Genomic DNA, 14,129 nt, shown 5'->3' on the forward strand with positions numbered 1-14,129 from the left:
TCCATCAAACTAAATTTTTTACGACAACTAAAGCGCACCCTTAGGTTGGGGAAAGAGGCAGGAAAGACCCCCCTACACCTGACACTTCCTGGATTTGTTTACCGAAAGTTAATAAGTGGCTAAACCAGCGAAGTTGGAAAATACTAGGTTGATTCATCACTCAACTGTATCCACATCTATAAGTAAATGCAATTGCAGATGTGACTACTTGGTTGCTGGGTGTAGAGGAGCACTAATCCGCTCATGTTTTCTCAGACACTGTACCCAGGTGAGGCAGTGTCATCTCTAGTTCTGTATTGGAGCACACAGGCAGCAGAATGAATGTGGGATGAGGTGCATGCGCCTTGCTGGAGCTGAACACTGAAGGGTAATTTTTACCATGAACTATGGGAAGGACATTATACAGTGTGCAGTGGCTGCAATAATTCTTAAGATAGTGATGTAACATTGTACTGGGAGAACAATAAAGGGCAATCTCTTCAGGGGGTTCAGCATGGAACAATTTAGAGATAGCCAGTAACGTAATCGGATTACAAAACGGTCGCCAGTGACCTCCTCGACCCTGGCCTCAGGAGTGGCCCTCAGGCATGTAGCTTTCACTGGTTCTCCGCTTCACCACGGTTTAAGCAGGTGCCGGCTGACACCAGAAGAAGGCAACTGGATGTGTCCCCTCAGACACACATTCAGCTGAAGTGTATTGCACTGCACGGACCTGATGGGTCCGTGCGAAGCAATATTTGCAGCCGGTATCTGATGTCGGCATGCACATGACTGGGGGTGCATGTCAGTGACGTTATGTGCTCTCGTTGCACGCTGAAGTCAGCTGCTGGCTTCAAAAGAGAATGCAGTGCATCATTTTTTTTTTAAATCAATTATCATAGTACTACTAAATGGAGGACTATGGGCTGCGAATTCTACAACATGGAGGACTATGAACTCTGCGTTATATGGAGAACTATGGGATGCAAAATACTTCTGTTATGGGGCCCCATAATTTCTAAGGACACCCCTAGTGAGTATAATAGTTATTTTTTTCTATACATTAAACACCAGCAGAATGGGAGGCCTACCAGGATAGGTGTTATATCTGTATACCAGGATGGATGGCAACTGAGGTTAGCAATCAGTCCCCATAACAGATAAATTAAGCAATATGATGTAAATCAGAAAATACATTACAAGTAGAGTTGAGTGAATATCTTTGGTTCCCCGCTTATTCAGCAAGGTATCACAATTGCCGAATAAGCTACAGAGGAAACCTGGCTTCCTGAATCGTACCGACCGATCAGCTGATCGCCACAGCTATGTCAGTCACCGCACATGCATGGAAAGCCCAACACAGGCTCTCCATGCATGTGCTGTGACTGACACAGCTGCGACACATGCAGCTGCGCTCAGCTTTTCAGCTGGCTCAATCTAGGAAGCCGGGTTCCCGCTGTAGCTCATTCAGCAAGCGCTATAGCTTGCTGAATAAGCAGGGAACTGAAGATATTTGCTCAACTCTACTAATTAGGCAACTTGATTTAAATGTTTGATGGTGTTACTAACTGCAGACCAGGGATTACAGCGCTGAGTAGTCAGAGCACTGCTTGGCAGGACATTGAAAATTCCTAGCACTTTTATTAAGTTATACTACGGTTGTGTGAAAGAGTGGTGTATGAAAGTGTTGGCTCCTTCCTGATTTCCTATTCTTTTGCATGCTTTCCACACTTAAAATGTTTCAGATCACCAAACAAATTTAAATATTAGACAGCTAAAAACTGCATTGTGTTTTGTGTTAAATCAAGATCTTTGTTAAGGGATAAAGAAATCCAAACCTACAGTGCACTGTGTGAAAGCGATTGCACCTTCCTCTCAAGACAAAATCAACTGTGGTTCATCACATCTTTGGGAAGCAGTGTTCAAATTCTATAGATACACACATGCCTCATTACTGCCACACCTGCTCTCAATCAAGAAATCTCTTAAATAGGACCTGCCTGACAAGGTGAAGTAGACCTAAAGCTCCTCAAAAGCTAGACATGCAGCGATCCAAATAAAATTCTGGAACAAATGAGAAAAATGTAATTGAGATCTGTCAGTCTTGAAAAGGCTATAAAGCCATATTCCAATATTTGAGACTCCAGCGAACCACAGTGAGCCATTATCCACATATGGCAAAACCATGGAACAGTGTTGAACCTTTCAACGAGTAGGCAACTGACCAAAATTACGACAAGAGCACAGTGATTACTCATCCAAGAGGTCACAAAAGACCCCACCACAAAGAACTGCAGGCGCTACTTAAGGACATCGTTCATGACTCCACCGTAAGAAACACTGAGCAAAAACAGCCTGCAAGGCAGCGTTCCAAGACAAAACAGTGCTGAGCAATAAGAACAGAGGCTCATCTCAGTTATGCCAGAAAATATCTTTATGATCCAAGACTTTTGGGAGAAAACTGGACTGAAGAGACAAAGTCAAACTTTTTGGAAGGCGCTTGTCCCATTACATCTGGCGTTAAAGTAACAGCATTTCAGAAAAGGATCATACCAACAGTAAAATATTGTGGTGGTAGTGTGGTGGTCTGGGACTGTGTTGCCACTTTAAGACCTGCCTTGGAGACTTGCAGTGGTAAATGGAACCATGAATTCTGCTGTCCATCAAAATATCCCGAAGGAGACTGCAGAAGAACAATTATATTTCCAAAACATCAGCAAGTCCACCTCTGAATGGCTTATGGAAAAAAAAAAAGTTAAGACTTGGAGTGTCCTAGTCAAAATCTTGATCATCAGATTGAGATGCTGTGGCAAAGAGGCAGCTCATGCTCAGAAACACTGCAATGTGGCTGAATTACAACTCTGAAAATATAAGCCAAAATTCCTCCAGAGCCTCATGAAAGACTCATTGCCTGTTAACTGCAATCAAGAATTTGTGTTGCTGCTAAGGGTGGCCCAGCCAGTCATTAGGTTTTGGCAATCACTTTTTCCACACAGGGCCCTGTAGGTTTGGATATATTTTTCCCCAAAGACCTTCCATTTACAGTCATATGTAAAAGTTTGGGCACCCCTATTAATGTTAACCTTTTTTCTTTATAACAATTTTGTTTTTTGCAACAGCTATTTCCGTTTCATATATCTAATAACTGATGGACTCGGTTATATTTCTGGATTCAAATGAGGTTTATTGTACTAACAGAAAATGTGCAATCTGCATTTAAACAAAATTTGACCGGTGCAAAAGTATGGGCACCCTTATTTTCTTGATTTGAACACTCCTAACTACTTTTTACTGACTTCCTGAAGCACTAAATTGGTTTTGTAACCTCATTGAGCTTTGAACTTCATAGCCAGGTGTATCAAATCATGAGAAAAGGTATTTAAGGTGGCCACTTGCAAGTAGTTCTCTTATTTGATTCTCCTATGAAGAGTGGCATCATGGGCTCCTCAAAACAACTCTCAAATGATCTGAAAACAAAGATTATTCAACATAGCTTTTCAGGGGAAGGATACAAAAAGTTGTCTCAGAGATTTAACCTGTCAGTTTCCACTGTGAGGAACATAGTAAGGAAATGGAAGAACACAGGTACAGTTCTTGTTAAGCCCAGAAGTGGCAGGCCAAGAAAAATATCAGAAAGGCAGAGAAGAAGAATGGTGAGAACAGTCAAGGACAATCCACAGACCACCTCCAAAGACCGGCAGCATCAACTTGCTGCAGATGGTGTCACTGTGCATCGGTCAACAATACTACGCACATTGCACAAGGAGAAGCTGTATGGGAGAGTGATGCGAAAGAAGCAGTTTCTGCAAGCACGCCACAAACAGAGTCGCCTGAGGTATGCAAAAGCACATTTGGACAAGCCAGTTACATTTTGGAAGAAGGTCCTGTGGACTGATGAAACAAAGATTGAGTTGTTTGGTCATACAAAAAGGCGTTATGCATGCGCTGTATTGTTGACCGATGCACAGTGACACCATCTGCAGCAAGATGATGCTGCCGGTCTTTGGAGGTGGTCTGTGGATTGTCCTTGACTGTTCTCACCATTCTTCTTCTCTGCCTTTCTGATATTTTTCTTGGCTGCCACTTCTGGGCTTAACAAGAACTGTACCTGTGTTCTTCCATTTCCTTACTATGTTCCTCACAGTGGAAACTGACAGGTTAAATCTCTGAGACAACTTTTTGTATCCTTCCCCTGAAAAGCTATGTTGAATAATCTTTGTTTTCAGATCATTTGAGAGTTGTTTTGAGGAGCTCATGATGCCACTCTTCATAGGAGAATCAAATAGGAGAACTACTTGCAAGTGGCCACTTTAAATACCTTTTCTCATGATTTGATACACCTGGCTATGAAGTTCAAAGCTCAATGAGGTTACAAAACCAATTTAGTGCTTCAGGAAGTCAGTAAAAAGTAGTTAGGAGTGTTCAAATCAAGAAAATGATAAGGGTGCCCATACTTTTGCACCGGTCAAATTTTGTTTAAATGCAGATTGCACATTTTCTGTTAGTACAATAAACCTCATTTGAATCCAGAAATATAACCGAGTCCATCAGTTATTAGATATATGAAACGGAAATAGCTGTTGCAAAAAACAAAATTGTTATAAAGAAAAAAGGTTAACATTAATAGGGGTGCCCAAACTTTTACATATGACTGTATAAGTTGCATTTTGTGTTTGTGTTCTTTGACCAATTTAAGTTTATTTGGTGATCTGAAACATTCAAGTGTGAAAAACATGCAAAAGGATAGGAAATCAGGAAGGGGCAAACACTTTCACACAACTGTAGGTGTTGTAGGCGTAGATATAGTTGTGCTCAATAGTTTTCATACCCCGGCAGAATTTTTGCTTTCTTAGCCTTTTTCTCCAGAAAATATGAATGATAACCCCAAAACCTTTCTCCACTCATGGATAGTGGTTGGGTGAAGCCATTTACTGTCAAACTACTGTGTTTCTTCTTTTTAAATTATGACAACCAAAAACATCCAAGTGACCCTGATCAAAAGTTCACATACCCCATTTCTTAATACCATGTATTGCCCCCTCTAACATCAATGACAGCTTGAAGTCTTTTGTGGTAGTTGTGAATGAGGTACTTATTTTCTCAGATGTTAAAGCTGCTCACTTGGCAAAAACCTCCAGTTCCTGTAAATTCCTGGGATGTCTAGCATGAACTGCATGCTCGAGATCTCCCCAGACTGGCTCAATGATATTGAGGTCAGGAGACAGATGGCCACTACATACCTCCACTTTGTTCTGCTGTAGCAAATGACAGGTCGACTTGGCCTTGCGTTTTGGATCGTTGTCATGTTGGAATGGCCCAGTACGTCCCATGCGCACCTTCCGGGCTTAGGATTGCAAATTTGCCTACAGTATTTGCTGATAACTTGCTGCATCCATCTTTCTTCAACTATGACCAAGTTTCCTGTGCTTTTGTAGCTCACACATCACCAAAAGATCAGCGATCCACCTCTGTGCTTTACAGTAGGAATGGTGTTCCTTTCATCATAGGCCTTGTTGACCTCTCCAAATGTAACGTTTATGGTTGTGGCCAAAAAGTTCAATTTTGGTCTTATCACTCCAAATTACCTTGTTCCAGAAGTTTTGAGGCTTGTCTCTGTGCTGTTTTGCGTATTGTAGGCTAGATACTTTGTGGCATTTGTGCAGTAATGGCTTTCTTCTGGCGACTCAACCATATAGCCCATTTTTCTTCAAGTGCCTCCTTATTGTGCATCTGGAAACAGCCACACCGCTAGTTTACAGAGAGTTCAGTATTTTGCAGATTTAATTTTTGGGTTTTTCTTTACATCCCAAACAATTTTCCTGGCAGTTGTGAATTAAATTTTTGTTGGTCTACCTGACCGTGGTTTTGTTTTTACAGAGCCTCTGACTTTCCATTTGTTAAATCACAGTTTGAATGGTGCTGACTGGCATCATCAATTCCTTGGATATCTTTGTATCCCTTTCTACACAGTTCAACTACCTTTTCCCGTAGATCTGTTGACAATTTTTTGCTTCCCCCATGACTCATTATCCAGAAACATCAGTGACTGGATGAAAGATGCAAGAGTGTTTGGATCCCAGAAACTCACTCTGCTTTTACACACACACACACACACACACACACACACACACACACACACACACACACACACACTTGTTACCTTTAGCAGCCATTCAAACCCATTTGTGTCAACTTCTGTGCATGTTATCAGGCCAAAATCACCAGGTTATATGAACTTTTGATCAGGGTAATTTGGATGTTTTGGGTTGTCATTATGATTTAAAAAGAGAAAATCACAGTAGTTTGACAATAAATGGCTTCACCCAACCACTAACCATGAGTGGAGAAAAAAAAGTTTTGGTGTCCTCATTCATATTGTCACGATCCATTTTTGGATCTGTGGCAGATCTGGATTCTCACAATAAAATTTTCTTCCTTTCAAGTCATCAGGGGTTAATATCAGTTTTCCTCCCCGGTGGCCGCTGGTGTAATTACATTGCTGGTGAGTTTGCTGATGCAGGTGGTGACCACTCCCACCTTCCTTTAAAAGGTCACCTGATGCATCAGCTTACTGTTGGTTATACAGGTACTTTTGGATACCAACCATGCTGAAGACAGGTGGTTTCTGGTGCAGTGATGCTTCAGCTGAATGCTGTTATCTGGTGCCTTACTCTGATGTGCAGAGCACTGCAGCAGAGAAAGCCAAGTGTGGTTTTTGTTCCTTTTACTGTCTGTCTATACTTACCATGTGTAGTATTAGTGCAGCGGTGGGACCAGTGTCTTCAATTTGCCAATTCCCTACTTGGGGATAGGTGCAGGGCAAGTGAGGGCTAAGGTATCCTGCTCGGCAACAGCTTGAAAGAACCTGTATAGGGACTCTCCTCAGGAGAGTGCAGGAGGTGTCCATTTCCCCCATTCCCTATTGCAGGGCCCACCATTGTAATTGTTACCCGGTTTTCCCTTGTTTGTTTTACCGTTTAGTGACCAACCGGTTGTTGGGTCACTTCGTGACACATTCTCTGAAAAAAGGCCAAGAAAGCAAAAATTCTGCAAGGGTATGTAAAGTTTTGAGCACAATTGTAGCAAGAGAACATATTGGGAATATTTTTATACAATATATATTATATATCCACACAGCAGTTTTTCTCCACCCAGGATGTGTTCCAACACAGGCACTTGCTTTTGTTATATGGATGAATTTGTCTTGACCTTAGTTGGCATCATGGTGTTCTGTTGACTTTTGAGTGTAAATTCTCCTATTCCATGATTAGAAGTGAATCTGTCAGAAGATTTTTACACAAATCTGAAGACTGCAGGAGATGGGGCAGAAGCATATTTCAATGATGTGTCACTTTGGCTGTGTTCCATTTACTTACAATAAAGGTTTTATCACCAGGACATCACAACCATGACTGGTGCTCTCAGGAGCAGTTATCCAAATGCGTCCTTTTCTCTGGTAAGCAGCTCACTGACAATAGACAATGTACATAGAAAACTGACTCCTTGGTGTGGGCAGGATTAGCTTTCTGAATGCCGCTCCATGCCCTGTTGGAATCATGGTCTCTGTCCCTGCATTAGCAAAAACCTGGTGACAGATTCCATTTAAGTAGGTATTTGTACAATACAAGCTCTACTCTGAGAACCTCATCCCTTTCATGTACATGCTGTATGTATTATCAGCATCACTGGTTGGGGATTTTGAAGAAAAAAAAAAAAAAAAAAAAAAAAAAAAAAAAAGAATAGGAGCCAGCTCACCCCTGCTATATGACAGATCCTCAGCACTGTATACATCCAGATTTTTTTTCTGGAGATGTGCCTTCTCTGGTGTCATTGACAACAGGTCAGTCTGCAAGAGTCTTCTCCACACTGTGTAGATCCACTGACACCTGCCTGCCCCATTACTGAGCAAGCTCTGCACTGGTGTTGAACATCTCATAGCCACATCCTTTTTAGGAGACAAACCTGGCACTTGGATTTTCTTGGGTATTCTGAAGCCCTTTTCAAAGCAATTGAACCTCCAAAAGGTTATTGATGATCCAATAATTGATTATTTTAGAGGCAATCTTATGAGCAGCAATGTTGTCATCTTTAAAGAACTTTTGATGCAAAACATTGACAACTCCCTTGGATGGAGATAAATCTCGTTAACAGGAGAAAGTGATTTCAAACACCAATCCCTTTTAAAGTAACCATCCTAATTTTACTATTTTTAATCAGCATACAAAACCTATACAAGATCCATAACCCAAATGGTCACTTCCAAAAATATATGAGAATACAAAAAGTAGAAGCAAAAAAGCCCAAATAAAATGGAACAATCTTTACTGAAAAATATACTAACAGTGCTAAAAGATGAAAACTGGTGCAGGAATGCCTGTGCAATAACAATCACCACAAATGTAAATTACCTCTAGTGGTCAATCAGAATTGTAATAAAATTGAACTGGATTAAATAGGAGAACTGAACAGTAGAAACTATAAGAGTGCTAGTGCAGTTAAGTATGTTGGAGTAACCAAAACAGACAAGTCACAATAAGGCAAGTTTATATATTGGATTTTTGCAAATTATATGCCTCACCTTTTTGGTTGCACCAACATATTTAACTGCACTAGCACTTTTATAGATTATAGTTTATACTGTTTATTCAGCTCCCCTATTAATCCAGTTAACTTTATTATTACAGGTCTGATTGACCACTAGATGTCATTTAATTTACATATGTGGTGATTGTTATTGCACAAGCATTTCCACACCTTTTTCATCCTTTAATACTATGTTTTAATATATTTTATCAATAAAGTTTGTTACTTTTTTAAATTCTTTTGATTTTTTTTTTTTTTTTTTTTTTTAATTCTAGTAGCGATATCAACTGCCTTCTCTTTGGTTTCTTCTGGGCCAAGGAGAAGATCAACAATATGATGCAAGCAAATAAATTTTGTGACAGGGCTGAAACGCAGTAGAAATGGGATTGCGATTAAATTAACTTTTATAGCAAGGAATGAAGAGTGATGAGATTAATTGCAATCTAAAGTTAATGCAAATTGTCGTCATTATAAAAACTGAAGAAGCCAACTTTGAGAGCCAAAATTCATCAGCCTCAAAACTTTTGGTGTCAACTTTATTATGAGGGTTCAACCTTTAACATCTACTCAGTTTAATGCAAGAACGACCTGACCATGTAGCTTAACTGCTGAACTAAGGTTGGTGCTGTACACCTGTATAGACTTTTGTTGTGCCGCTTTATGCATTGATATTTAGGTTCAGAATTCACCCTAGAGTAGCAACAGGAGGAAAATAAAGAACTCCAGAGAAGTATCTTCGACTTCGGTGGAGCTAGTAATATTTGTTCAGATACTGTACAGATGTAGGAATTTATCAGATGACATACTACATGGGTATATTAGTAATGCATCATTAACAAGTTAAGGATCAATATATTCTCAAGTTGCAGCTTAAATGTTATTATTGAAGGGCAGAAATATGGGTGTCCTGTGTGCTCTGCACACTACACAAATCTCTTCACTTTAAAATCATGCACAATAAGTGTATATGGTACAGAACGCTCACACAAGTATAATACAAGTGTAATAGCATGGGGGTACACTGGTTTGGATAAAGCTTAAAAGATTACAGTTTACGCAGTTTGTTTTTAGAATTTGCATTAATTTGTACGGTATTTCAAATACAACTACTTGCATATCATTGTTAAGGCTATACTGGGAGGTGTAGGTTCATAAAGTATATAAGGACAACAAGTACAAAGTTTATGTAAGACCCAAGTTGGGGGTCCACTCAATTGTGTCACCACTTATTTGCTTAACTCCTAGCTACACCTCCAAATATTGGCAGTATCATGTATAGTATATGATATTAAATACAGGATCCTCTGTTATGAGTTCATTTTCCCCTTCACCATTGAGATCTGATGAACTCCCTCTTCTGGTGAAGGAAGGTAGTGAGGCTGATTACCAAACATCTGAGCTGGTAGAGGATGACTGGGTGACGGGAATTGCTGACTGGATATAAGGCAGCCGACGCCCTTCTGCCTCGCTGGTGATTTCTCTGAGGGATTCTAGGAGACCAGTCTGATTCCTGCTCCTCAAAAGCTAAGTTTTCTGCCTTGCTTTTTGCATTTGTGTTTTGGTTTTATTTTGCCTTGCTTTTCTGGATTCTGCCATTCCCTGCTGGGGTGAGCTGAATTCCTTTGTGTCTTTTTGCTCTGTCTTCAGAAAATACCTGAGTACTCACAGACTTTTTGAAGCCTAGCGTCTTCAGGGCCTTTTTCCCTTTCAGTCTGTTGGCTCTTGTTTTGATAGGGTTTTTGGCGGATTGCAGACAGCAGCTTTTCTATCCTGTCCTATCTAGTTAGCTTGGGCCCCATCATTTGCTCAGTCTATCTTTCTATCTGTGTTAGTGTTTTTTCTTCTTGCTTCACCGTCATTATATGTTGTGGGCTGCCTATTGCTTTGGGGTCTGCTCTGGGGCAGTTTAGATTTCCCATTCTGTCTTTAGGCTATGTAGTTCTCCGGCTGTGATCGAGGGGTCTAGGGCACCGTAGGAACCCCCCACGGCTACTGCTAGTTGCTGCTTGATAGGTTCAGGGGTCTGCAATCCGATAGCTGCCAACTTCTCTGGTTTTCTGGACTTAGCTAGCATTTCTGTTTTTGCCTCCTACGGTGACTCGTTCATAACAATCCTCCCTTATATTCAGCATCATCTATTACACACATTGTATTTTATTATATACAATGTACATAACATACAAAATATGGATCTGGCATCAGTTGCTGTATGATATATAGGGGCAAGAGAATTTTTTTGCCGCATCCCAAGAGTTGCCTTTTGTCCTCTTTAGGGCGTTTCAGATTACTGGATTCTAATGTTGCCTAGTGTTATAAGCCAAATCACCATGAAAAACATGCTGAAAGCAATGTCTGAAACTCTTGCCCAAATCTCTTCCATTCCCCATAACCATCCAACATAAAACAGAGTGCACCCTGCCTACACTTGTCAATCTCAGATTCAATTAGATCAGATCAATTAGATTGATTTTGTACCTGTAACATGGCAGCACGTCAATCAGCTTCCAGTTCACATAGTTGCCAGCAACTTTTTCAATACTGCAAATTCTAGACATTTGAACTTTAGCTACCAACCAAAATGTATCGTGATCAACCATGGAAACTTTTAGTTCATGCTTTAGCATGTGGTACACTCCTTCTAGTGTATCTTTGTAGACCTTGAAAACAAGTAGAACACATTTCCAGTTACGGGGCATGTATATAATAGACATTGCAGTGAAGAACTATTTGAGAAAATCTCCATATAGTTAGACATGAATAGGCTATACCTTTTTTTGTTTGAATTTTCCCCATCTACAGCCAAGAATCCAAGCCAAGAGAGACCGGCACATGGAAAAGTAGTTTTCCACCGATTGAATGCCTAAACAAACAGGACAAGTTTTGTTTCTGTACAAGAAATGGTTTGAACTACACGTTACAGGAATTATGCTACTTCAAAAGTCTATCCCTCACAAATTTTACAACAGCTCATCTGAGTTAACATTTTGTATACATGTTAAATCATCATGTAATCTCCCATCCTTTATGCTAACAGAAATGCAGACAGCACCGCAAATTCCAATTTGAGACTATTCGTTGTTCTATAACATCCATAGATGTTCTTGATAAAAACGAAAACAATTAATGTGGGGGTGGAATACTCCGTAGTCAGACATTTATGGAATATTCTGGGGCTGCTGCTACAAGAGTTCGAGGTGGGTATAGCACTTCCACTTCTAAAGTTCCTTATGTAAAGTTTTACCACTTCAAAACAAAAATGCCATATACTGTATAGACATTCGGCTAATTTAAAAAGGAAAAAATATCAGCGATATTGTGCTTTTCACCTAAGGTTTCATCACCATTGGCCAGTTTTCCATTCCAGAAGTCACTTGTTATGTAGTGGAGTGAAGCAAAGTACTGGACATCACAGTCTGAAGAACCCCAATAAGATACTTTTTGCTTATCAAACCTTTGCCACTTCAAGTAAATTCTCTGCAGATGTTTTGCAAAAGACTTGGAAAGGCCAAAGAGCCAATAGGAAAAAAGCCACTGGAAACGATTTGTGTAGTATTGGTAATAAAACCACTCCAGTTCTTCATGACCTGATTGAAAAGACAAAATTAGAAATTAAGGCACGCAATATACATCTGGTCTATAAAAATAAAATTAAAGCGTGGATTATTTTTTACTGACACGTTAGATAAGTCACAAATGCCCCCGAAACAGAATATGCTAGACACTTCACACGCACAACCATTGAAAATACACCAATCATATAGCTGGAATGTGGGGGGGGGGGGGGGGGGGGGGAGTTTGAGAAAACAAGAAATGGGAAAAATCAGAGGCCTCCATTGGAGGAAGTGCATATGAAAAAAGCAGAGTTGCCTTACAATTCCTGGATATAATTTCATCAGAGATGCTATTCACTTACAAGTGGAATAGACAAATCTACATCAGTATAATAGGACGGTGGCCAATTTGATTAAATACAAACCACCCTTCAGTATAGTAGCCTACAAAATGCAAATAAAGGGCTGGACTAAGGTCACTATCACCGCCTATGTAAAACCATAGAAAAAAAGCCACCAGAAATAAGTAGTTGGATACATTATTTTGAATATAGATCTCAGACTACCAAACAAAGTCAATACCTGTAGTTACAGCTAATATAACATCAGCAAAACAGAACGTGTATCATGATAGTAACAGAGCTTTTTCAGAATGGTACATAACCTTAGATAGTAGAAATAGCCAGGAAAACACAAGACAACCAAATGGACAGCTGCACCTCCCTAGACCCCAGAGGGGTCTGTTGTGTTCTCCCATTTTGTTTTTTGTTTCTTACATGTGTATTATCGATAAATGAGTGATTTTTAGCTAGAATCTTTCTGGCGGAAAAATTGCAGCTGCTATGATTGGTGTATTGACACTTAAGATTGTCAGAGCATGTTTGCTCAATACAAAGTATGGTAGTTATCAAGATAACATGCAAGAGACAACCTACCGCTAATGGGATTTTCCAGAACTCATGACAGCACTCAGATGATCCACCCTTCAAGGACAGGAAATATACAAAATAAAAAAGGGAGGAGCCCCTCTAACGCATTAGTTGGTTCACAAAGCATGAGCGAACACCACGCATTTGTTAAACATCAATGACCACTTTATACCAACACCATGTCTCCTTCCTGGAGTGAATTCGCAAAGTGATTCAGTTACCAGTGAGGGAAGAGAATATAAGGGTGCAGTCATGGGTTCAGACAAATGCCATTACCGGCAACTAATTCTGCCTTTTTCCCCCTCCACTATGGCAGCACCACAGAGTAAAAGAACCTTAAACCCAAGGTGGTTCCACAGCTTGTAAAACGCTTCCCTCAAAAGAAAAGATCAGAAGATCTCAAGTCCAACCTATAGTACTTCTAGAATGTACAAGGTGAGAACCATGTCACTGCCTTACATATTTACTTGAAGAGAAGAAATTTGCCTCCTCTGCCCAGGAGGTTGAAGTAGTCCTAGTAGAATGAACCTTCAAGTCTCCTGTAACTGCCATGTTAATTGTGGAGTAATCAACTCAATAGTCCCGTTAATTAATCTAGCATGCTTCGAGACCAGAGGTCCCTTTCTAGGGCCCAGAAAGCATTGAAAAAAGTGACATCTGCAAGATTTTCTGTAGGCAAAATACAGTTGTGCTCAAAGTTCCACATACCCTTGCAGAATGTTTGCTTTCTCGGCCTTTTTTCAGAGAAAATGAATGATACCAAAACTTTTCTTCCACTCATGGTTAATGGTTCAGTGAAGCCATTTATTGTCAAACTACTGTATTTTCTCTTTAAATCATAATGACATCCTAAACCATCCAATTGGCCCTGATCAAAAAGGTTTACATACCCTGGTGATTTTAGCCTGATTCCAAGCACAGAAGTTGACACAAATGGGTTTGAATGGCTACTAAAGGTAACATCCTCACCTGTGACCTGTTTGTAATCAGTGTGTGCGCATAAAAGCTGAGTGAGTCTCTGGGATCCAGACAGACTCTTGCATCTTTCATCCAGCCACTGACATTTCTGGATTGCGAGTCATGGGGA

At 40.2% G+C, this 14,129-nt stretch overlaps 1 protein-coding gene across 1 annotated transcript in view; it reads right to left on the reverse strand.

Moving 5' to 3' along the window:
• Positions 1–14,129, reverse strand: part of LOC141089486 (uncharacterized) — a 129,172-nt gene that overhangs the window by 38,495 nt on the left and 76,548 nt on the right. Inside the window, exons 4-6 of the mRNA XM_073575935.1 lie at positions 11,889–12,146; positions 11,331–11,422; positions 11,038–11,219 (exon numbers count right to left, since the gene is read on the reverse strand). Coding sequence (XP_073432036.1) covers positions 11,038–11,219; positions 11,331–11,422; positions 11,889–12,146 — 532 coding nt within the window. The remainder of the gene's footprint in view (positions 1–11,037; positions 11,220–11,330; positions 11,423–11,888; positions 12,147–14,129) is intronic.

Source organism: Dendrobates tinctorius, unplaced genomic scaffold (assembly GCF_039654945.1).
Source record: "Dendrobates tinctorius isolate UK_male_01 unplaced genomic scaffold, ASM3965494v1 ptg000046l, whole genome shotgun sequence".
NCBI classification, from domain to species: domain Eukaryota; kingdom Metazoa; phylum Chordata; class Amphibia; order Anura; family Dendrobatidae; genus Dendrobates; species Dendrobates tinctorius.